At 56.7% G+C, this 25,881-nt stretch overlaps 1 protein-coding gene across 1 annotated transcript in view; it reads right to left on the bottom strand.

Moving 5' to 3' along the window:
* LOC142485861 (uncharacterized) overlaps nt 1-25,881 on the bottom strand; it is a 73,503-nt gene that overhangs the window by 39,936 nt on the left and 7,686 nt on the right. The window contains exon 2 of the mRNA XM_075584573.1: nt 14,098-14,247. Within this exon, the coding sequence (XP_075440688.1) occupies nt 14,098-14,247 (150 nt within the window). The remainder of the gene's footprint in view (nt 1-14,097; nt 14,248-25,881) is intronic.

Below are 25,881 nucleotides of genomic sequence, written 5' to 3'. Positions count from 1 at the left end.
TAATACATTGCCTGCCAGGCAAACGTAGCGTAAATACAGTGCGTGTGATCCCTTTCCTCCTGCGCTGCGCTCTGCGGATGTAATACATTGCCTGCCAGGCAAACGTAGCGTAAATACAGTGCTAATGATCCCTTTCCTCCTGCGCTCTGCGGGTGTAATACATTGCCTGCCAGGCAAACGTAGTGTAAATACAGTGCTAATGATCCCTTTCCTCCTGCGCTGCGCTCTGCGGGTGTAATACATTGCCTGCCAGGCAAACGTAGCGTAAATACAGTGCTAATGATCCCTTTCCTCCTGCGCTGCGCTCTGCGGATGTAATACATTGCCTGCCAGGCAAACGTAGCGTAAATACAGTGCTAATGATCCCTTTCCTCCTGCGCTCTGCGGATTGTAATACATTGCCTGCCAGGCAAACGTAGCGTAAATACAGTGCGTCTGATCCCTTTCCTCCTGCGCTGCGCTCTGCGGGTGTAATACATTGCCTGCCAGGCAAACGTAGCGTAAATACAGTGCGAATGATCCCTTTCCTCCTGCGCTCTGCGGGTGTAATACATGGCCTGCCAGGCAAACGTAGTGTAAATACAGTGCGAATCATCCCTTTCCTCCTGCGCTGCGCTCTGCGGGTGTAATACATTGCCTGCCAGGCAAACGTAGCGTAAATACAGTGCGAATGATCCCTTTCCTCCTGCGCTGCGCTCTGCGGGTGTAATACATTGCCTGCCAGGCAAACGTAGTGTAAATACAGTGCTAATGATCCCTTTCCTCCTGCGCTGCGCTGCGCTCTGCGGATGTAATACATTGCCTGCCAGGCAAACGTAGTGTAAATACAGTGCTAATGATCCCTTTCCTCCTGCGCTCTGCGGGTGTAATACATTGCCTGCCAGGCAAACGTAGTGAAATACAGTGCTAATGATCCCTTTCCTCCTGCGCTGCGCTCTGCGGCTGTAATACATTGCCTGCCAGGCAAACGTAGTGTAAATACAGTGCTAATGATCCCTTTCCTCCTGCGCTCTGCGGGTGTAATACATTGCCTGCCAGGCAAACGTAGCGTAAATACAGTGCTAATGATCCCTTTTCTCCTGCGCTGCGCTCTGCGGCTGTAATACATTGCCTGCCAGGCAAACGTAGTGTAAATACAGTGCTAATGATCCCTTTCCTCCTGCGCTGCGCTCTGCGGGTGTAATACATTGCCTGCCAGGCAAACGTAGTGTAAATACAGTGCTAATGATCCCTTTCCTCCTGCGCTCTGTGGGTGTAATACATTGCCTGCCAGGCAAACGTAGCGTAAATACAGTGCGTCTGATCCCTTTCCTCCTGCGCTGCGCTCTGCGGGTGTAATACATTGCCTGCCAGGCAAACGTAGCGTAAATACAGTGCGAATGATCCCTTTCCTCCTGCGCTCTGCGGGTGTAATACATTGCCAGCCAGGCAAACGTAGTGTAAATACAGTGCGAATGATCCCTTTCCTCCTGCGCTCTGCGGGTGTAATACATTGCCTGCCAGGCAAACGTAGCGTAAATACAGTGCGAATGATCCCTTTCCTCCTGCGCTGCGCTCTGCGGGTGTAATACATTGCCTGCCAGGCAAACGTAGCGTAAATACAGTGCTAATGATCCCTTTCCTCCTGCGCTGCGCTCTGCGGGTGTAATACATTGCCTGCCAGGCAAACGTAGCGTAAATACAGTGCTAATGATCCCTTTCCTCCTGCGCTGCGCTCTGCGGGTGTAATACATTGCCTGCCAGGCAAACGTAGCGTAAATACAGTGCTAATGATCCCTTTCCTCCTGCGCTGCGCTCTGCGGGTGTAATACATTGCCTGCCAGGCAAACGTAGTGTAAATACAGTGCTAATGATCCCTTTCCTCCTGCGCTCTGCGGGTGTAATACATTGCCTGCCAGGCAAACGTAGTGTAAATACAGTGCTAATGATCCCTTTCCTCCTGCGCTGCGCTCTGCGGGTGTAATACATTGCCTGCCAGGCAAACGTAGCGTAAATACAGTGCTAATGATCCCTTTCCTCCTGCGCTCTGCGGCTGTAATACATTGCCTGCCAGGCAAACGTAGCGTAAATACAGTGCTAATGATCCCTTTCCTCCTGCGCTGCGCTCTGCGGGTGTAATACATTGCCTGCCAGGCAAACGTAGCGTAAATACAGTGCGAATGATCCCTTTCCTCCTGCGCTGCGCTCTGCGGGTGTAATACATTGCCTGCCAGGCAAACGTAGCGTAAATACAGTGCTAATGATCCCTTTCCTCCTGGGCTCTGCGGGTGTAATACATGGCCTGCCAGGCAAACGTAGCGTAAATACAGTGCTAATGATCCCTTTCCTCCTGCGCTGCGCTCTGCGGGTGTAATACATTGCCTGCCAGGCAAACGTAGCGTAAATACAGTGCTAATGATCCCTTTCCTCCTGCGCTCTGCGGGTGTAATACATTGCCTGCCAGGCAAACGTAGCGTAAATACAGTGCTAATGATCCCTTTTCTCCTGCGCTGCGCTCTGCGGCTGTAATACATTGCCTGCCAGGCAAACGTAGTGTAAATACAGTGCGAATGATCCCTTTCCTCCTGCGCTCTGCGGGTGTAATACATTGCCTGCCAGGCAAACATAGCGTAAATACAGTGCGAATGATCCCTTTCCTCCTGCGCTGCGCTCTGCGGCTGTAATACATTGCCTGCCAGGCAAACGTAGCGTAAATACAGTGCTAATGATCCCTTTCCTCCTGCGCTGCGCTCTGCGGGTGTAATACATTGCCTGCCAGGCAAACGTAGTGTAAATACAGTGCGAATGATCCCTTTCCTCCTGCGCTCTGCGGGTGTAATACATTGCCTGCCAGGCAAACGTAGCGTAAATACAGTGCGAATGATCCCTTTCCTCCTGCGCTGCGCTCTGCGGGTGTAATACATTGCCTGCCAGGCAAACGTAGCGTAAATACAGTGCTAATGATCCCTTTCCTCCTGCGCTGCGCTCTGCGGGTGTAATACATTGCCTGCCAGGCAAACGTAGCGTAAATACAGTGCGAATGATCCCTTTCCTCCTGCGCTCTGCGGCTGTAATACATTGCCTGCCAGGCAAACGTAGCGTAAATACAGTGCTAATGATCCCTTTCCTCCTGCGCTGCGCTCTGCGGGTGTAATACATTGCCTGCCAGGCAAACGTAGCGTAAATACAGTGCGAATGATCCCTTTCCTCCTGCGCTCTGCGGGTGTAATACATTGCCTGCCAGGCAAACGTAGTGTAAATACAGTGCGAATGATCCCTTTCCTCCTGCGCTGCGCTCTGCGGGTGTAATACATTGCCTGCCAGGCAAACGTAGCGTAAATACAGTGCTAATGATCCCTTTCCTCCTGCGCTCTGCGGGTGTAATACATTGCCTGCCAGGCAAACGTAGCGTAAATACAGTGCTAATGATCCCTTTCCTCCTGCGCTGCGCTCTGCGGATGTAATACATTGCCTGCCAGGCAAACGTAGTGTAAATACAGTGCGAATGATCCCTTTCCTCCTGCGCTCTGCGGGTGTAATACATTGCCTGCCAGGCAAACGTAGTGTAAATACAGTGCTAATGATCCCTTTCCTCCTGCGCTGCGCTCTGCGGGTGTAATACATTGCCTGCCAGGCAAACGTAGCGTAAATACAGTGCTAATGATCCCTTTCCTCCTGCGCTCTGCGGGTGTAATACATTGCCTGCCAGGCAAACGTAGCGTAAATACAGTGCGAATGATCCCTTTCCTCCTGCGCTCTGCGGATGTAATACATTGCCTGCCAGGCAAACGTAGCGTAAATACAGTGCTAATGATCCCTTTCCTCCTGCGCTCTGCGGGTGTAATACATTGCCTGCCAGGCAAACGTAGCGTAAATACAGTGCTAATGATCCCTTTCCTCCTGCGCTCTGCGGATGTAATACATTGCCTGCCAGGCAAACGTAGCGTAAATACAGTGCGAATGATCCCTTTCCTCCTGCGCTCTGCGGGTGTAATACATTGCCTGCCAGGCAAACGTAGTGTAAATACAGTGCTAATGATCCCTTTCCTCCTGCGCTGCGCTCTGCGGATGTAATACATTGCCTGCCAGGCAAACGTAGTGTAAATACAGTGCTAATGATCCCTTTCCTCCTGCGCTCTGCGGGTGTAATACATTGCCTGCCAGGCAAACGTAGTGTAAATACAGTGCGAATGATCCCTTTCCTCCCGCGCTGCGCTCTGCGGGTGTAATACATTGCCTGCCAGGCAAACGTAGCGTAAATACAGTGCTAATGAACCCTTTCCTCCTGCGCTCTGCGGGTGTAATACATGGCCTGCCAGGCAAACGTAGTGTAAATACAGTGCGAATGATCCCTTTCCTCCCGCGCTGCGCTCTGCGGGTGTAATACATTGCCTGCCAGGCAAACGTAGCGTAAATACAGTGCTAATGATCCCTTTCCTCCTGCGCTCTGCGGGTGTAATACATTGCCTGCCAGGCAAACGTAGTGTAAATACAGTGCTAATGATCCCTTTCCTCCTGCGCTGCGCTCTGCGGATGTAATACATGGCCTGCCAGGCAAACGTAGCGTAAATACAGTGCTAATGATCCCTTTCCTCCTGCGCTGCGCTCTGCGGGTGTAATACATGGCCTGCCAGGCAAACGTAGTGTAAATACAGTGCTAATGATCCCTTTCCTCCTGCGCTGCGCTCTGCGGATGTAATACATTGCCTGCCAGGCAAACGTAGCGTAAATACAGTGCTAATGATCTCTTTCCTCCTGCGCTGCGCTCTGCGGATGTAATACATTGCCTGCCAGGCAAACGTAGTGTAAATACAGTGCTAATGATCCCTTTCCTCCTGCGCTCTGCGGGTGTAATACATTGCCTGCCAGGCAAACGTAGTGTAAATACAGTGCTAATGATCCCTTTCCTCCTGCGCTCTGCGGATGTAATACATTGCCTGCCAGGCAAACGTAGCGTAAATACAGTGCTAATGATCCCTTTCCTCCTGCGCTGCGCTCTGCGGGTGAAATACATTGCCTGCCAGGCAAACGTAGTGTAAATACAGTGCTAATGATCCCTTTCCTCCTGCGCTGCGCTCTGCGGGTGTAATACATTGCCTGCCAGGCAAACGTAGCGTAAATACAGTGCTAATGATCCCTTTCCTCCTGCGCTGCGCTCTGCGGATGTAATACATTGCCTGCCAGGCAAACGTAGTGTAAATACAGTGCTAATGATCCCTTTCCTCCTGCGCTGCGCTCTGCGGGTGTAATACATTGCCTGCCAGGCAAACGTAGCGTAAATACAGTGCTAATGATCCCTTTCCTCCTGCGCTCTGCGGGTGTAATACATGGCCTGCCAGGCAAACGTAGCGTAAATACAGTGCTAATGATCCCTTTCCTCCTGCGCTCTGCGGCTGTAATACATTGCCTGCCAGGCAAACGTAGTGTAAATACAGTGCTAATGATCCCTTTCCTCCTGCGCTCTGCGGGTGTAATACATTGCCTGCCAGGCAAACGTAGTGTAAATACAGTGCTAATGATCCCTTTCCTCCTGCGCTGCGCTCTGCGGGTGAAATACATTGCCTGCCAGGCAAACGTAGTGTAAATACAGTGCTAATGATCCCTTTCCTCCTGCGCTGCGCTCTGCGGGTGTAATACATTGCCTGCCAGGCAAACGTAGCGTAAATACAGTGCTAATGATCCCTTTCCTCCTGCGCTGCGCTCTGCGGGTGTAATACATGGCCTGCCAGGCAAACGTAGCGTAAATACAGTGCTAATGATCCCTTTCCTCCTGCGCTGCGCTCTGCGGATGTAATACATTGCCTGCCAGGCAAACATAGTGTAAATACAGTGCTAATGATCCCTTTCCTCCTGCGCTCTGCGGGTGTAATACATTGCCTGCCAGGCAAACGTAGCGTAAATACAGTGCTAATCATCCCTTTCCTCCTGCGCTGCGCTCTGCGGGTGTAATACATTGCCTGCCAGGCAAACGTAGTGTAAATACAGTGCTAATGATCCCTTTCCTCCTGCGCTCTGCGGGTGTAATACATTGCCTGCCAGGCAAACGTAGTGTAAATACAGTGCTAATGATCCCTTTCCTCCTGCGCTGCGCTCTGCGGGTGTAATACATTGCCTGCCAGGCAAACGTAGCGTAAATACAGTGCTAATGATCCCTTTCCTCCTGCGCTGCGCTCTGCGGGTGTAATACATTGCCTGCCAGGCAAACGTAGCGTAAATACAGTGCTAATGATCCCTTTCCTCCTGCGCTGCGCTCTGCGGATGTAATACATTGCCTGCCAGGCAAACGTAGCGTAAATACAGTGCTAATCATCCCTTTCCTCCTGCGCTGCGCTCTGCGGGTGTAATACATTGCCTGCCAGGCAAACGTAGTGTAAATACAGTGCTAATGATCCCTTTCCTCCTGCGCTCTGCGGGTGTAATACATTGCCTGCCAGGCAAACGTAGCGTAAATACAGTGCTAATGATCCCTTTCCTCCTGCGCTCTGCGGGTGTAATACATTGCCTGCCAGGCAAACGTAGTGTAAATACAGTGCTAATGATCCCTTTCCTCCTGCGCTCTGCGGGTGTAATACATTGCCTGCCATGCAAACGTAGCGTAAATACAGTGCTAATGATCCCTTTCCTCCTGCGCTGCGCTCTGCGGGTGTAATACATGGCCTGCCAGGCAAACGTAGTGTAAATACAGTGCTAATGATCCCTTTCCTCCTGCGCTGCGCTCTGCGGGTGTAATACATTGCCTGCCAGGCAAACGTAGTGTAAATACAGTGCGAATGATCCCTTTCCTCCTGCGCTCTGCGGGTGTAATACATTGCCTGCCAGGCAAACGTAGTGTAAATACAGTGCTAATGATCCCTTTCCTCCTGCGCTGCGCTCTGCGGGTGTAATACATTGCCTGCCAGGCAAACGTAGCGTAAATACAGTGCGAATGATCCCTTTCCTCCTGCGCTGCGCTCTGCGGGTGTAATACATTGCCTGCCAGGCAAACGTAGTGTAAATACAGTGCTAATGATCCCTTTCCTCCTGCGCTGCGCTCTGCGGATGTAATACATTGCCTGCCAGGCAAACATAGTGTAAATACAGTGCTAATGATCCCTTTACTCCTGCGCTCTGCGGGTGTAATACATTGCCAGCCAGGCAAACGTAGTGTAAATACAGTGCTAATGATCCCTTTCCTCCTGCGCTCTGCGGCTGTAATACATTGCCTGCCAGGCAAACGTAGTGTAAATACAGTGCTAATGATCCCTTTCCTCCTGCGCTCTGCGGCTGTAATACATTGCCAGCCAGGCAAACGTAGTGTAAATACAGTGCTAATGATCCCTTTCCTCCTGCGCTGCGCTCTGCGGGTGTAATACATTGCCTTCCAGGCAAACGTAGTGTAAATACAGTGCTAATGATCCCTTTCCTCCTGCGCTCTGCGGCTGTAATACATTGCCAGCCAGGCAAACGTAGTGTAAATACAGTGCTAATGATCCCTTTCCTCCTGCGCTGCGCTCTGCGGGTGTAATACATTGCCTTCCAGGCAAACGTAGTGTAAATACAGTGCTAATGATCCCTTTCCTCCTGCGCTCTGCGGCTGTAATACATTGCCAGCCAGGCAAACGTAGTGTAAATACAGTGCTAATGATCCCTTTCCTCCTGCGCTGCGCTCTGCGGGTGTAATACATTGCCTGCCAGGCAAACGTAGCGTAAATACAGTGCTAATGATCCCTTTCCTCCTGCGCTGCGCTCTGCGGCTGTAATACATTGCCTGCCAGGCAAACATAGTGTAAATACAGTGCTAATGATCCCTTTCCTCCTGCGCTCTGCGGGTGTAATACATTGCCTGCCAGGCAAACGTAGCGTAAATACAGTGCGTGTGATCCCTTTCCTCCTGCGCTGCGCTCTGCGGGTGTAATACATTGCCTGCCAGGCAAACGTAGCGTAAATACAGTGCGAATGATCCCTTTCCTCCTGCGCTCTGCGGGTGTAATACATTGCCTGCCAGGCAAACGTAGCATAAATACAGTGCTAATGATCCCTTTCCTCCTGCGCTCTGCGGGTGTAATACATTGCCTGCCAGGCAAACGTAGCGTAAATACAGTGCGAATGATCCCTTTCCTCCTGCGCTCTGCGGGTGTAATACATTGCCTGCCAGGCAAACGTAGCGTAAATACAGTGCGAATGATCCCTTTCCTCCTGCGCTGCGCTCTGCGGGTGTAATACATTGCCTGCCAGGCAAACGTAGCGTAAATACAGTGCTAATGATCCCTTTCCTCCTGCGCTCTGCGGGTGTAATACATTGCCTGCCAGGCAAACGTAGTGTAAATACAGTGCTAATGATCCCTTTCCTCCTGCGCTCTGCGGGTGTAATACATTGCCTGCCAGGCAAACGTAGCGTAAATACAGTGCGAATGATCCCTTTCCTCCTGCGCTGCGCTCTGCGGGTGTAATACATTGCCTGCCAGGCAAACGTAGCGTAAATACAGTGCTAATGATCCCTTTCCTCCTGCGCTCTGCGGGTGTAATACATGGCCTGCCAGGCAAACGTAGCGTAAATACAGTGCTAATGATCCCTTTCCTCCTGCGCTGCGCTCTGCGGGTGTAATACATTGCCTGCCAGGCAAACGTAGCGTAAATACAGTGCTAATGATCCCTTTCCTCCTGCGCTGCGCTCTGCGGGTGTAATACATTGCCTGCCAGGCAAACGTAGCGTAAATACAGTGCTAATGATCCCTTTCCTCCTGCGCTGCGCTCTGCGGCTGTAATACATTGCCTGCCAGGCAAACGTAGCGTAAATACAGTGCGAATGATCCCTTTCCTCCTGCGCTGCGCTCTGCGGGTGTAATACATTGCCTGCCAGGCAAACGTAGCATAAATACAGTGCTAATGATCCCTTTCCTCCTGCGCTCTGCGGGTGTAATACATTGCCTGCCAGGCAAACGTAGTGTAAATACAGTGCTAATGATCCCTTTCCTCCTGCGCTCTGCGGGTGTAATACATTGCCTGCCAGGCAAACGTAGTGTAAATACAGTGCTAATGATCCCTTTCCTCCTGCGCTGCGCTCTGCGGGTGTAATACATTGCCTGCCAGGCAAACGTAGCGTAAATACAGTGCTAATGATCCCTTTCCTCCTGCGCTCTGCGGGTGTAATACATTGCCTGCCAGGCAAACGTAGAGTAAATACAGTGCTAATGATCCCTTTCCTCCTGCGCTCTGCGGATGTAATACATTGCCTGCCAGGCAAACGTAGCGTAAATACAGTGCTAATGATCCCTTTCCTCCTGCGCTGCGCTCTGCGGATGTAATACATTGCCTGCCAGGCAAACGTAGCGTAAATACAGTGCTAATGATCCCTTTCCTCCTGCGCTCTGCGGGTGTAATACATTGCCTGCCAGGCAAACGTAGTGTAAATACAGTGCTAATGATCCCTTTCCTCCCGCGCTGCGCTCTGCGGCTGTAATACATTGCCTGCCAGGCAAACGTAGTGTAAATACAGTGCTAATGATCCCTTTCCTCCTGCGCTGCGCTCTGCGGGTGTAATACATTGCCTGCCAGGCAAACGTAGTGTAAATACAGTGCTAATGATCCCTTTCCTCCTGCGCTCTGCGGGTGTAATACATTGCCTGCCAGGCAAACGTAGCGTAAATACAGTGCGAATGATCCCTTTCCTCCTGCGCTCTGCGGATGTAATACATTGCCTGCCAGGCAAACGTAGTGTAAATACAGTGCTAATGATCCCTTTCCTCCCGCGCTGCGCTCTGCGGGTGTAATACATTGCCTGCCAGGCAAACGTAGCGTAAATACAGTGCTAATGATCCCTTTCCTCCTGCGCTGCGCTCTGCGGATGTAATACATTGCCTGCCAGGCAAACGTAGTGTAAATACAGTGCGAATCATCCCTTTCCTCCTGCGCTGCGCTCTGCGGCTGTAATACATTGCCTGCCAGGCAAACGTAGTGTAAATACAGTGCGAATGATCCCTTTCCTCCTGCGCTCTGCGGGTGTAATACATTGCCTGCCAGGCAAACGTAGCGTAAATACAGTGCTAATGATCCCTTTCCTCCTGCGCTGCGCTCTGCGGATGTAATACATTGCCTGCCAGGCAAACGTAGTGTAAATACAGTGCTAATGATCCCTTTCCTCCTGCGCTGCGCTCTGCGGGTGTAATACATTGCCAGCCAGGCAAACGTAGTGTAAATACAGTGCTAATGATCCCTTTCCTCCTGCGCTCTGCGGATGTAATACATTGCCTGCCAGGCAAACGTAGCGTAAATACAGTGCTAATGATCCCTTTCCTCCTGCGCTCTGCGGGTGTAATACATTGCCTGCCAGGCAAACGTAGTGTAAATACAGTGCTAATGATCCCTTTCCTTCTGCGCTCTGCGGATGTAATACATTGCCTGCCAGGCAAACGTAGCGTAAATACAGTGCTAATGATCCCTTTCCTCCTGCGCTCTGTGGGTGTAATACATTGCCTGCCAGGCAAACGTAGTGTAAATACAGTGCGAATGATCCCTTTCCTCCTGCGCTCTGCGGCTGTAATACATTGCCTGCCAGGCAAACGTAGCGTAAATACAGTGCTAATGATCCCTTTCCTCCCGCGCTGCGCTCTGCGGGTGTAATACATTGCCTGCCAGGCAAACGTAGTGTAAATACAGTGCGAATGATCCCTTTCCTCCTGCGCTCTGCGGGTGTAATACATTGCCTGCCAGGCAAACGTAGTGTAAATACAGTGCGAATGATCCCTTTCCTCCTGCGCTGCGCTCTGCGGGTGTAATACATTGCCTGCCAGGCAAACGTAGCGTAAATACAGTGCTAATGATCCCTTTCCTCCTGCGCTGCGCTCTGCGGGTGTAATACATTGCCTGCCAGGCAAACGTAGCGTTAATACAGTGCTAATGATCCCTTTCCTCCTGCGCTGCGCTCTGCGGGTGTAATACATTGCCTGCCAGGCAAACGTAGCGTAAATACAGTGCTAATGATCCCTTTCCTCCTGCGCTCTGCGGGTGTAATACATTGCCTGCCAGGCAAACGTAGTGTAAATACAGTGCTAATGATCCCTTTCCTCCTGCGCTGCGCTCTGCGGATGTAATACATTGCCTGCCAGGCAAACGTAGCGTAAATACAGTGCTAATGATCCCTTTCCTCCTGCGCTGCGCTCTTCGGATGTAATACATTGCCTGCCAGGCAAACGTAGCGTAAATACAGTGCTAATGATCCCTTTCCTCCTGCGCTCTGCGGGTGTAATACATTGCCTGCCAGGCAAACGTAGCGTAAATACAGTGCTAATGATCCCTTTCCTCCTGCGCTGCGCTCTGCGGATGTAATACATTGCCTGCCAGGCAAACGTAGCGTAAATACAGTGCTAATGATCCCTTTCCTCCTGCGCTGCGCTCTGCGGGTGTAATACATTGCCTGCCAGGCAAACGTAGTGTAAATACAGTGCTAATGATCCCTTTCCTCCTGCGCTGCGCTCTGCGGGTGTAATACATTGCCAGCCAGGCAAACGTAGTGTAAATACAGTGCTAATGATCCCTTTCCTTCTGCGCTCTGCGGATGTAATACATTGCCTGCCAGGCAAACGTAGTGTAAATACAGTGCTAATGATCCCTTTCCTCCTGCGCTGCGCTCTGCGGGTGTAATACATTGCCAGCCAGGCAAACGTAGTGTAAATACAGTGCGAATGATCCCTTTCCTTCTGCGCTCTGCGGGTGTAATACATTGCCTGCCAGGCAAACGTAGTGTAAATACAGTGAGAATGATCCCTTTCCTCCTGCGCTGCGCTCTGCGGGTGTAATACATTGCCTGCCAGGCAAACGTAGTGTAAATACAGTGCTAATGATCCCTTTCCTTCTGCGCTCTGCGGATGTAATACATTGCCTGCCAGGCAAACGTAGCGTAAATACAGTGCTAATGATCCCTTTCCTCCTGCGCTGCGCTCTGCGGATGTAATACATTGCCTGCCAGGCAAACGTAGCGTAAATACAGTGCTAATGATCCCTTTCCTCCTGCGCTGCGCTCTGCGGGTGTAATACATTGCCTGCCAGGCAAACGTAGCGTAAATACAGTGCTAATGATCCCTTTCCTCCTGCGCTGCGCTCTGCGGGTGTAATACATTGCCTGCCAGGCAAACGTAGCGTAAATACAGTGCTAATGATCCCTTTCCTCCTGCGCTCTGCGGGTGTAATACATTGCCTGCCAGGCAAACGTAGCGTAAATACAGTGCGAATGATCCCTTTCCTCCTGCGCTCTGCGGCTGTAATACATTGCCTGCCAGGCAAACGTAGTGTAAATACAGTGCTAATGATCCCTTTCCTCCTGCGCTGCGCTCTGCGGGTGTAATACATTGCCTGCCAGGCAAACGTAGCGTAAATACAGTGCGAATGATCCCTTTCCTCCTGCGCTCTGCGGCTGTAATACATTGCCTGCCAGGCAAACGTAGCGTAAATACAGTGCGAATGATCCCTTTCCTCCTGCGCTCTGCGGGTGTAATACATTGCCTGCCAGGCAAACGTAGCGTAAATACAGTGCTAATGATCCCTTTCCTCCTGCGCTGCGCTCTGCGGGTGTAATACATTGCCTGCCAGGCAAACGTAGCGTAAATACAGTGCTAATGATCCCTTTCCTCCTGCGCTCTGCGGGTGTAATACATTGCCTGCCAGGCAAACGTAGCGTAAATACAGTGCTAATGATCCCTTTCCTCCTGCGCTGCGCTCTGCGGATGTAATACATGGCCTGCCAGGCAAACGTAGCGTAAATACAGTGCGTGTGATCCCTTTCCTCCTGCGCTGCGCTCTGCGGGAGTAATACATTGCCTGCCAGGCAAACGTAGCGTAAATACAGTGCTAATGATCCCTTTCCTCCTGCGCTGCGCTCTGCGGGTGTAATACATTGCCTGCCAGGCAAACGTAGCGTAAATACAGTGCGAATGATCCCTTTCCTCCTGCGCTCTGCGGCTGTAATACATTGCCTGCCAGGCAAACGTAGCGTAAATACAGTGCGAATGATCCCTTTCCTCCTGCGCTCTGAGGATGTAATACATTGCCTGCCAGGCAAACGTAGTGTAAATACAGTGCTAATGATCCCTTTCCTCCTGCGCTCTGCGGGTGTAATACATTGCCTGCCAGGCAAACGTAGTGTAAATACAGTGCTAATGATCCCTTTCCTCCTGCGCTCTGCGGGTGTAATACATTGCCTGCCAGGCAAACGTAGCGTAAATACAGTGCTAATGATCCCTTTCCTCCTGCGCTGCGCTCTGCGGATGTAATACATTGCCTGCCAGGCAAACGTAGTGTAAATACAGTGCTAATGATCCCTTTCCTCCTGCGCTCTGCGGATGTAATACATTGCCTGCCAGGCAAACGTAGTGTAAATACAGTGCGAATGATCCCTTTCCTCCTGCGCTCTGCGGGTGTAATACATTGCCTGCCAGGCAAACGTAGCATAAATACAGTGCTAATGATCCCTTTCCTCCTGCGCTGCGCTCTGCGGGTGTAATACATTGCCTGCCAGGCAAACGTAGCGTAAATACAGTGCGAATGATCCCTTTCCTCCTGCGCTGCGCTCTGCGGGTGTAATACATTGCCTGCCAGGCAAACGTAGCGTAAATACAGTGCGAATGATCCCTTTCCTCCTGCGCTGCGCTCTGCGGCTGTAATACATTGCCTGCCAGGCAAACGTAGCGTAAATACAGTGCTAATGATCCCTTTCCTCCTGCGCTCTGCGGCTGTAATACATTGCCTGCCAGGCAAACGTAGCGTAAATACAGTGCGAATGATCCCTTTCCTCCTGCGCTGCGCTCTGCGGCTGTAATACATTGCCTGCCAGGCAAACAGTACAAATGTTACGGTGGGTAACAAAAGTGACACACATCCTCCCCCGTACAGTGTGCAACACAAACCCCACGAGTGAGCACAGTCACATGTTTCAGACACGTCAGCAAACCTGCCTTTCCCCATTATCTCCAAGCATACACTGCGTCCACTGCAGCGAAGGATTCTGGGTAATGACATGTAAGTGCGCACTCACAGCGTGAGTCACTTTGTAGCTGTAACTCATTGGGGTCTATGTATGTCCGCCTCCTGCGCCTGGCGCAGCTCGTTACAAAGCTGCGCCCCCACACCCAGGAGCGAGGAACGTACCCGTTCTGTTCCCGGCTCCGCTTCCTGTGGCGAGCCGTGCGCTGTCCGGAGGAGAGACACTATCGTACAGCGCCATGCTGCTGGCAGGAGGCGGCACACCCCGCCGGGGGCTGTCCTTTTCCTTAGCCGGCCTCCCCCAGGACGAGAAATCTGCAATGAGAAACATGGAGGGAGGAGGTGATGGGCTGTACATTACTTCAGACTCGTTGCCACCAGGCCTCCCCCCAGTGGCCCTCTCTCTCAGCGTCAGGGTCTCACCGTGGCATGAGGGATCCCGTCAGTGTCTCACCGTGGCATGAGGGATCCCGTCAGTGTCTCACCGTGGCATGAGGGATCCCGTCAGTGTCTCACCGTGGCATGAGGGATCCCGTCAGTGTCTCACCGTGGCATGAGGGATCCCGTCAGTGTCTCACCGTGGCATGAGGGATCCCGTCAGTGTCTCACCGTGGCATGAGGGATCCCGTCAGTGTCTCACCGTGGCATGAGGGATCCCGTCAGTGTCTCACCGTGGCATGAGGGATCCCGTCAGTGTCTCACCGTGGCATGAGGGATCCCGTCAGTGTCTCACCGTGGCATGAGGGATCCCGTCAGTGTCTCACCGTGGCATGAGGGATCCCGTCAGTGTCTCACCGTGGCATGAGGGATCCCGTCAGTGTCTCACCGTGGCATGAGGGATCCCGTCAGCCACAATGTAATTCTGCAAAGGAGGAGGACAGGGGGAGGGGGAGGGAGGGGGACAGGGGGAGGGGGAGGGAGGGGGACAGGGGGAGGGGGAGGGAGGGGGGGAGGGGAAGGGAGGGGGATGGAGGGGGGGAGGGGGACAGGGACAGGGGGAGAGAGGGGAGAAGGGGGGGGGGGGGAGGGACAGGGGGGGGGGAAATCGGTCAGTCTGTGTCTGTCTCACGCTGTGACACGAGGGGCAGCTACAGCCTAATTAACACTTTAAGTACCGGAGTGCCACAGTCCCTCTAGTATATTGTGATCATGTGACCACTCCTCGGGCGATGTCACATGATCGTGATGTCACAGATGATGGGAACGGAAGGAGGAGGTTTGTGAGGTCAGATCACGCACTACGTTCCACAAGAGCGCAGAAAGAAACCTCATAGTGACGCCACGCAGACCCTGCAGCGCCAGGCCTCAGGGTGTGATAGCCATTCCCGGGGCCCTGCAGTGACACAGGGTGTGATAGCTATGTCCCGGGGCCCCTGCAGTGACACAGGGTGTGATAGCTATGTCCCGGTCCCCTGCAGTGACACAGGGTGTGATAGCCATGTCCCGGGGCCCTGCAGTGACACAGGGTGTGATAGCCATGTCCCGGGGCCCCTGCAGTGACACAGGGTGTGATAGCCATGTCCCGGGGCCCCTGCAGTGACACAGGGTGTGATAGCTATGTCCCGGGGCCCTGCAGTGACACAGGGTGTGATAGCCATGTCCTGGGGCCCCTGCAGTGACACAGGGTGTGATAGCCATGTCCCGGGGCCCCTGCAGTGACACAGTGTGTGATAGCCATGTCCCGGGGCCCCTGCAGTGACACAGGGTGTGATAGCCATGTCCCGGGGCCCTGCAGTGACACATGGTGTGATAGCTATGTCCCGGGGCCCTGCAGTGACACAGGGTGTGATAGCCATGTCCCGGGGCCCTGCAGTGACACAGGGTGTGATAGCCATGTCCTGGGGGCCCTGCAGTGACACAGGGTGTGATAGCTATGTCCCGGGGCCCTGCAGTGACACAGGGTTTGATAGCCATGTCCCGGGGCCCTGCAGTGACACAGGGTGTGATAGCCATGTCCCGGGGGCCCTGTAGTGACACAGGGTGTGATAGCTATGTCCCGGGGGCCCTGCAGTGACACAGTGTGTGATAGCCATGTCCCGGGGCCCTGCAGTGACACAGGGTGTGATAGCCATGTCCCGGGGCCCCTGCAGTGACACAGGGTGTGATAGCCATGTCCCGGGGCCCCTGCAGTGACACAGGGTGTGATAGCCATGTCCCGGGGCCCTGCAGAGACACAGGGTGTGATAGCCATGTCCCGGGGCCCTGCTGTGACACAGGGTGTGATAGCCATGTCCCGGGGCCCTGCAGTGACACAGGGTGTGATAGCTATGTCCCGGGGGCCCTGCAGTGACACAGGGTGTGATAGCTATGTCCCGGGGCCCTGCAGTGACACAGGGTGTGATAGCCATGTCCCGGGGCCCTGCAGTGACACAGGGTGTGATAGCTATGTCCCGGGGCCCCTGCAGTGACACAGGGTGTGATAGCCATGTCCCGGGGCCCTGCAGTGACACAGGGTGTGATAGCCATGTCCCGGGGCCCCTGCAGTGACACAGGGTGTGATAGCTATGTCCCGGGGCCCTGCAGTGACACAGGGTGTGATAGCCATGTCCTGGGGCCCCTGCAGTGACACAGGGTGTGATAGCCATGTCCCGGGGCCCCTGCAGTGACACAGGGTGTGATAGCCATGTCCCGGGGCCCTGCAGTGACACAGGGTGTGATAGCCATGTCCCGGGGCCCTGCAGTGACACAGGGTGTGATAGCCATGTCCCGGGGCCCTGCAGCGCCAGGCCTCAGGGTGTGATAGCCATGTCCCGGGGCCCTGCAGTGACACAGGGTGTGATAGCCATGTCCCGGGGCCCCTGCAGTGACACAGGGTGTGATAGCTATGTCCCGGGGCCCTGCAGTGACACAGGGTGTGATAGCCATGTCCGGGGGCCCCTGCAGTGACACAGGGTGTGATAGCCATGTCCCGGGGGCCCTGCAGTGACAGGGTGTGATAGCCATGTCCCGGGGCCCCTGCAGTGACACAGGGTGTCAGAGCCATGTCCCGGGGGCCCTGCAATGACACAGGGTGTGATAGCTATGTCCCGGGTCCCTGCAGTGACAGGGTGTGATAGCCATGTCCCGGGGCCCCTGCAGTGACACAGGGTGTGATAGCCATGTCCCGGGGGCCCTGCAGTGACACAGGGTGTGATAGCCATGTCCCGGGGCCCCTGCAGTGACACAAGGTGTGATAGCTATGTCCCGGGGGCCCTGCAGTGACACAGGGTGTGATAACTATGTCCCGGGGCCCTGCAGTGACACAGGGTGTGATAGCCATGTCCCGGGGCCCTGCAGTGACACAGGGTGTGATAGCTATGTCCCGGGGGCCCTGCAGTGACACAGGGTGTGATAGCTATGTCCCGGGGCCCCTGCAGTGACACAGGGTGTGATAGCCATGTCCCGGGGCCCCTGCAGTGACACAGGGTGTGATAGCTATGTCCCGGGGCCCTGCAGTGACACAGGGTGTGATAGCTATGTCCCGGGGCCCCTGCAGTGACACAGGGTGTGATAGCTATGTCCCGGGGCCCTGCAGTGACACAGGGTGTGATAGCTATGTCCCGGGGCCCCTGCAGTGACACAGGGTGTGATAGCCATGTCCCGGGGCCCTGCAGTGACACAGGGTGTGATAGCCATGTCCCGGGGCCCTGCAGTGACACAGGGTGTGATAGCCATGTCCCGGGGCCCCTGCAGTGACACAGGGTGTGATAGCCATGTCCCGGGGCCCTGCAGTGACACAGGGTGTGATAGCTATGTCCCGGGGCCCCTGCAGTGACACAGGGTGTGATAGCCATGTCCCGGGGCCCCTGCAGTGACACAGGGTGTGATAGCCATGTCCCGGGGCCCCTGCAGTGACACAGGGTGTGATAGCCATGTCCCGGGCCCCTGCAGTGACACAGGGTGTGATAGCTATGTCCCGGGGCCCCTGCAGTGACACAGGGTGTGATAGCTATGTCCCGGGGCCCCTGCAGTGACACAGGGTGTGATAGCCATGTCCTGGGGCCCTGCAGTGACACGGTGTGTGATAGCCATGTCCCGGGGCCCTGCAGTGACACAGGGTGTGATAGCTATGTCCGGTGGCCCTGCAGTGACACAGGGTGTGATAGCTATGTCCCGGGGCCCCTGCAGTGACACAGGGTGTGATAGCCATGTCCCGGGGCCCCTGCAGTGACACAGGGTGTGATAGCTATGTACTGGGGCCCCTGCAGTGACACTGGGTGTGATAACCATGTCCCGGGGCCCTGCAGTGACACAGTGTGTGATAGCCATGTCCCGGGGCCCTGCAGTGACACAGGGTGTGATAGCCATGTCCCGGGGCCCCTGCAGTGACACAGGGTGTGATAGCCATGTCCCGGGGCCCTGCAGTGACACAGGGTGTGATAGCCATGTCCCGGGGCCCCTGCAGTGACACAGGGTGTGATAGCCATGTCCCGGGGCCCTGCAGTGACACAGGGTGTGATAGCCATGTCCCGGGGCCCTGCAGCGCCAGGCCTCAGGGTGTGATAGCCATGTCCCGGGGCCCTGCAGTGACACAGGGTGTGATAGCCATGTCCCGGGGCCCCTGCAGTGACACAGGGTGTGATAGCTATGTCCCGGGGGCCCTGCAGTGACACAGTGTGTGATAGCCATGTCCCGGGGCCCTGCAGTGACACAGGGTGTGATAGCCATGTCCCGGGGCCCCTGCAGTGACACAGGGTGTGATAGCCATGTCCCGGGGCCCCTGCAGTGACACAGGGTGTGATAGCCATGTCCCGGGGCCCTGCAGAGACACAGGGTGTGATAGCCATGTCCCGGGGCCCTGCTGTGACACAGGGTGTGATAGCCATGTCCCGGGGCCCTGCAGTGACACAGGGTGTGATAGCTATGTCCCGGGGGCCCTGCAGTGACACAGGGTGTGATAGCTATGTCCCGGGGCCCTGCAGTGACACAGGGTGTGATAGCCATGTCCCGGGGCCCTGCAGTGACACAGGGTGTGATAGCTATGTCCCGGGGCCCCTGCAGTGACACAGGGTGTGATAGCCATGTCCCGGGGCCCTGCAGTGACACAGGGTGTGATAGCCATGTCCCGGGGCCCCTGCAGTGACACAGGGTGTGATAGCTATGTCCCGGGGCCCTGCAGTGACACAGGGTGTGATAGCCATGTCCTGGGGCCCCTGCAGTGACACAGGGTGTGATAGCCATGTCCCGGGGCCCCTGCAGTGACACAGGGTGTGATAGCCATGTCCCGGGGCCCTGCAGTGACACAGGGTGTGATAGCCATGTCCCGGGGCCCTGCAGTGACACAGGGTGTGATAGCCATGTCCCGGGGCCCTGCAGCGCCAGGCCTCAGGGTGTGATAGCCATGTCCCGGGGCCCTGCAGTGACACAGGGTGTGATAGCCATGTCCCGGGGCCCCTGCAGTGACACAGGGTGTGATAGCTATGTCCCGGGGCCCTGCAGTGACACAGGGTGTGATAGCCATGTCCGGGGGCCCCTGCAGTGACACAGGGTGTGATAGCCATGTCCCGGGGGCCCTGCAGTGACAGGGTGTGATAGCCATGTCCCGGGGCCCCTGCAGTGACACAGGGTGTCAGAGCCATGTCCCGGGGGCCCTGCAATGACACAGGGTGTGATAGCTATGTCCCGGGTCCCTGCAGTGACAGGGTGTGATAGCCATGTCCCGGGGCCCCTGCAGTGACACAGGGTGTGATAGCCATGTCCCGGGGGCCCTGCAGTGACACAGGGTGTGATAGCCATGTCCCGGGGCCCCTGCAGTGACACAAGGTGTGATAGCTATGTCCCGGGGGCCCTGCAGTGACACAGGGTGTGATAACTATGTCCCGGGGCCCTGCAGTGACACAGGGTGTGATAGCCATGTCCCGGGGCCCTGCAGTGACACAGGGTGTGATAGCTATGTCCCGGGGGCCCTGCAGTGACACAGGGTGTGATAGCTATGTCCCGGGGCCCCTGCAGTGACACAGGGTGTGATAGCCATGTCCCGGGGCCCCTGCAGTGACACAGGGTGTGATAGCTATGTCCCGGGGCCCTGCAGTGACACAGGGTGTGATAGCTATGTCCCGGGGCCCCTGCAGTGACACAGGGTGTGATAGCTATGTCCCGGGGCCCTGCAGTGACACAGGGTGTGATAGCTATGTCCCGGGGCCCCTGCAGTGACACAGGGTGTGATAGCCATGTCCCGGGGCCCTGCAGTGACACAGGGTGTGATAGCCATGTCCCGGGGCCCTGCAGTGACACAGGGTGTGATAGCCATGTCCCGGGGCCCCTGCAGTGACACAGGGTGTGATAGCCATGTCCCGGGGCCCTGCAGTGACACAGGGTGTGATAGCTATGTCCCGGGGCCCCTGCAGTGACACAGGGTGTGATAGCCATGTCCCGGGGCCCCTGCAGTGACACAGGGTGTGATAGCCATGTCCCGGGGCCCCTGCAGTGACACAGGGTGTGATAGCCATGTCCCGGGCCCCTGCAGTGACACAGGGTGTGATAGCTATGTCCCGGGGCCCCTGCAGTGACACAGGGTGTGATAGCTATGTCCCGGGGCCCCTGCAGTGACACAGGGTGTGATAGCCATGTCCTGGGGCCCTGCAGTGACACGGTGTGTGATAGCCATGTCCCGGGGCCCTGCAGTGACACAGGGTGTGATAGCTATGTCCGGTGGCCCTGCAGTGACACAGGGTGTGATAGCTATGTCCCGGGGCCCCTGCAGTGACACAGGGTGTGATAGCCATGTCCCGGGGCCCCTGCAGTGACACAGGGTGTGATAGCTATGTACTGGGGCCCCTGCAGTGACACTGGGTGTGATAACCATGTCCCGGGGCCCTGCAGTGACACAGTGTGTGATAGCCATGTCCCGGGGCCCTGCAGTGACACAGGGTGTGATAGCCATGTCCCGGGGCCCCTGCAGTGACACAGGGTGTGATAGCCATGTCCCGGGGCCCTGCAGTGACACAGGGTGTGATAGCCATGTCCCGGGGCCCCTGCAGTGACACAGGGTGTGATAGCCATGTCCCGGGGCCCTGCAGTGACACAGGGTGTGATAGCCATGTCCCGGGGCCCTGCAGCGCCAGGCCTCAGGGTGTGATAGCCATGTCCCGGGGCCCTGCAGTGACACAGGGTGTGATAGCCATGTCCCGGGGCCCCTGCAGTGACACAGGGTGTGATAGCTATGTCCCGGGGCCCTGCAGTGACACAGGGTGTGATAGCCATGTCCCGGGGCCCCTGCAGTGACACAGGGTGTGATAGCCATGTCCCGGGGGCCCTGCAGTGACAGGGTGTGATAGCCATGTCCCGGGGCCCCTGCAGTGACACAGGGTGTCAGAGCCATGTCCCGGGGGCCCTGCAATGACACAGGGTGTGATAGCTATGTCCCGGGTCCCTGCAGTGACAGGGTGTGATAGCCATGTCCCGGGGCCCCTGCAGTGACACAGGGTGTGATAGCCATGTCCCGGGGGCCCTGCAGTGACACAGGGTGTGATAGCCATGTCCCGGGGCCCCTGCAGTGACACAAGGTGTGATAGCTATGTCCCGGGGGCCCTGCAGTGACACAGGGTGTGATAGCTATGTCCCGGGGCCCCTGCAGTGACACAGGGTGTGATAGCCATGTCCCGGGGCCCCTGCAGTGACACAGGGTGTGATAGCTATGTCCTGGGGCCCCTGCAGTGACACAGGGTGTGATAGCCATGTCCCGGGGCCCTGCAGTGACACAGGGTGTGATAGCTATGTCCCGGGGCCCTGCAGTGACACAGGGTGTGATAGCTATGTCCCGGGGGCCCCTGCAGTGACACAGGGTGTGATAGCCATGTCCCGTGGCCCTGCAGTGACACAGGGTGTGATAGCCATGTCCCGGGGCCCCTGCAGTGACACAGGGTGTGATAGCCATGTCCCGGGGCCCCTGCAGTGACACAGGGTGTGATAGCCATGTCCCGGGGCCCTGCAGTGACACAGGGTGTGATAGCTATGTCCCGGGGCCCCTGCAGTGACACAGGGTGTGATAGCTATGTCCCGGGGCCCCTGCAGTGACACAGGGTGTGATAGCCATGTCCCGGGGGCCCTACAGTGACACAGGGTGTGATAGCCATGTCCCGGGGCCCTGCAGTGACACAGGGTGTGATAGCCATGTCCCGGGGCCCCTGCAATGACACAGGGTGTGATAGCCATGTCCCGGGGCCCCTGCAGTGACACAGGGTGTGATAGCCATGTCCCGGGGCCCTGCAGTGACACAGGGTGTGATAGCCATGTCCCGGGGCCCCTGCAGTGACACAGGGTGTGATAGCTATGTCCCGGGGCCCTGCAGTGACACAGGGTGTGATAGCCATGTCCCGGGGCCCTGCAGTGACACAGGGTGTGATAGCCATGTCCCGGGGCCCCTGCAGTGACACAGGGTGTGATAGCCATGTCCCGGGGCCCTGCAGTGACACAGGGTGTGATAGCCATGTCCCGGGGGCCCTACAGTGACACAGGGTGTGATAGCTATGTCCCGGGGCCCTGCAGTGACACAGGGTGTGATAGCCATGTCCCGGGGCCCCTGCAGTGACACAGGGTGTGATAGCTATGTCCCGGGGCCCTGCAGTGATACAGGGTGTGATAGCCATGTCTCGGGGGCCCTGCAGTGACACAGGGTGTGATTGCTGTGTCCCGGGGCCCTGCAGTGACACAGGGTGTGATAGCCATGTCCCGGGGCCCTGCAGAGACACAGGGTGTGATAGCCATGTCCCGGGGCCCCTGCAGTGACACAGGGTGTGATAGCTATGTCCCGGGGGCCCTGCAGTGACACAGGGTGTGATAGCCATGTCCCGGGGCCCCTGCTGTGACACAGGGTGTGATAGCTATGTCCCGGGGCCCTGCAGTGACACAGGGTGTGATAGCCATGTCCCGGGGCCCCTGCAGTGACACAGGGTGTGATAGCTATGTCCCGGGGCCCTGCAGTGACACAGGGTGTGATAGCTCTGTCCCGGGGCCCCTGCAGTGACACAGGGTGTGATAGCCATGTCCCGGGGCCCTGCAGTGACACAGGGTGTGATAGCCATGTCCCGGGGCCCCTGCAGTGACACAGGGTGTGATAGCTATGTCCCGGGGCCCTGCAGTGACACAGGGTGTGATAGCCATGTCCCGGGGCCCTGCAGTGACACAAGGTGTGATAGCTATGTCCCGGGGCCCTGCAGTGACACAGGGTGTGATAGCCATGTCCCGTGGCCCTGCAGTGACACAAGGTGTGATAGCTATGTCCCGGGGCCCTGCAGTGACACAGGGTGTGATAGCTATGTCCCGGGGCCCTGCAGTGACACAGGGTGTGATAGCTATGTCCCGGGGCCCTGCAGTGACACAGGGTGTGATAGCTATGTCCCGGGGCCCTGCAGTGACACAGGGTGTGATAGCCATGTCCCGGGGCCCTGCAGTGACACAGGGTGTGATAGCCATGTCCCGGGGGCCCTGCAGTGACACAGGGTGTGATAGCTATGTCCCGGGGCCCCTGCAGTGACACAGGGTGTGATAGCCATGTCCCGGGGCCCTGCAGTGACACAGGGTGTGATAGCTATGTCCCGGGGCCCCTGCAGTGACACAGGGTGTGATAGCCATGTCCCGGGGCCCCTGCTGTGACACAGGGTGTGATAGCTATGTCCCGGGGCCCCTGCAGTGACACAGGGTGTGATAGCCATGTCCCGGGGCCCCTGCAGTGACACAGGGTGTGATAGCCATGTCCCGGGGCCCCTGCAGTGACACAGGGTGTGATAGCTATGTCCCGGGGGCCCTGCAGTGACACAGGGTGTGATAGCCATGTCCCGGGGCCCCTGCTGTGACACAGGGTGTGATAGCTATGTCCCGGGGCCCCTGCAGTGACACAGGGTGTGATAGCCATGTCCCGGGGCCCCTGCTGTGACACAGGGTGTGATAGCCATGTCCCGGGGCCCCTGCTGTGACACAGGGTGTGATAGCCATGTCCCGGGGCCCCTGCTGTGACACAGGGTGTGATAGCTATGTCCCGGGGCCCCTGCAGTGACATAGGGTGTGATAGCCATGTCCCGGGGCCCCTGCTGTGACACAGGGTGTGATAGCTATGTCCCGGGGCCCCTGCAGTGACACAGGGTGTGATAGCTATGTCCCGGGGCCCTGCAGTGACACAGGGTGTGATAGCTATGTCCCGGGGCCCCTGCAGTGACACAGGGTGTGATAGCTATGTCCCGGGGCCCTGCAGTGACACAGGGTGTGATAGCTATGTCCCGGGGCCCCTGCAGTGACACAGGGTGTGATAGCCATGTCCCGGGGCCCTGCAGTGACACAGGGTGTGATAGCCATGTCCCGGGGCCCTGCAGTGACACAGGGTGTGATAGCCATGTCCCGGGGCCCCTGCAGTGACACAGGGTGTGATAGCCATGTCCCGGGGCCCTGCAGTGACACAGGGTGTGATAGCTATGTCCCGGGGCCCCTGCAGTGACACAGGGTGTGATAGCCATGTCCCGGGGCCCCTGCAGTGACACAGGGTGTGATAGCCATGTCCCGGGGCCCCTGCAGTGACACAGGGTGTGATAGCCATGTCCCGGGCCCCTGCAGTGACACAGGGTGTGATAGCTATGTCCCGGGGCCCCTGCAGTGACACAGGGTGTGATAGCTATGTCCCGGGGCCCCTGCAGTGACACAGGGTGTGATAGCCATGTCCTGGGGCCCTGCAGTGACACGGTGTGTGATAGCCATGTCCCGGGGCCCTGCAGTGACACAGGGTGTGATAGCTATGTCCGGTGGCCCTGCAGTGACACAGGGTGTGATAGCTATGTCCCGGGGCCCCTGCAGTGACACAGGGTGTGATAGCCATGTCCCGGGGCCCCTGCAGTGACACAGGGTGTGATAGCTATGTACTGGGGCCCCTGCAGTGACACTGGGTGTGATAACCATGTCCCGGGGCCCTGCAGTGACACAGTGTGTGATAGCCATGTCCCGGGGCCCTGCAGTGACACAGGGTGTGATAGCCATGTCCCGGGGCCCCTGCAGTGACACAGGGTGTGATAGCCATGTCCCGGGGCCCTGCAGTGACACAGGGTGTGATAGCCATGTCCCGGGGCCCCTGCAGTGACACAGGGTGTGATAGCCATGTCCCGGGGCCCTGCAGTGACACAGGGTGTGATAGCCATGTCCCGGGGCCCTGCAGCGCCAGGCCTCAGGGTGTGATAGCCATGTCCCGGGGCCCTGCAGTGACACAGGGTGTGATAGCCATGTCCCGGGGCCCCTGCAGTGACACAGGGTGTGATAGCTATGTCCCGGGGCCCTGCAGTGACACAGGGTGTGATAGCCATGTCCCGGGGCCCCTGCAGTGACACAGGGTGTGATAGCCATGTCCCGGGGGCCCTGCAGTGACAGGGTGTGATAGCCATGTCCCGGGGCCCCTGCAGTGACACAGGGTGTCAGAGCCATGTCCCGGGGGCCCTGCAATGACACAGGGTGTGATAGCTATGTCCCGGGTCCCTGCAGTGACAGGGTGTGATAGCCATGTCCCGGGGCCCCTGCAGTGACACAGGGTGTGATAGCCATGTCCCGGGGGCCCTGCAGTGACACAGGGTGTGATAGCCATGTCCCGGGGCCCCTGCAGTGACACAAGGTGTGATAGCTATGTCCCGGGGGCCCTGCAGTGACACAGGGTGTGATAGCTATGTCCCGGGGCCCCTGCAGTGACACAGGGTGTGATAGCCATGTCCCGGGGCCCCTGCAGTGACACAGGGTGTGATAGCTATGTCCTGGGGCCCCTGCAGTGACACAGGGTGTGATAGCCATGTCCCGGGGCCCTGCAGTGACACAGGGTGTGATAGCTATGTCCCGGGGCCCTGCAGTGACACAGGGTGTGATAGCTATGTCCCGGGGGCCCCTGCAGTGACACAGGGTGTGATAGCCATGTCCCGTGGCCCTGCAGTGACACAGGGTGTGATAGCCATGTCCCGGGGCCCCTGCAGTGACACAGGGTGTGATAGCCATGTCCCGGGGCCCCTG

The sequence above is a fragment of the Ascaphus truei genome, unplaced genomic scaffold, assembly GCF_040206685.1.
Source record: "Ascaphus truei isolate aAscTru1 unplaced genomic scaffold, aAscTru1.hap1 HAP1_SCAFFOLD_653, whole genome shotgun sequence".
Taxonomy (NCBI): Eukaryota; Metazoa; Chordata; class Amphibia; order Anura; family Ascaphidae; genus Ascaphus; species Ascaphus truei.
The sequence above is the reverse complement of the archived record's forward strand: the minus strand, read 5'-3'. Positions and strand labels throughout refer to the sequence as shown.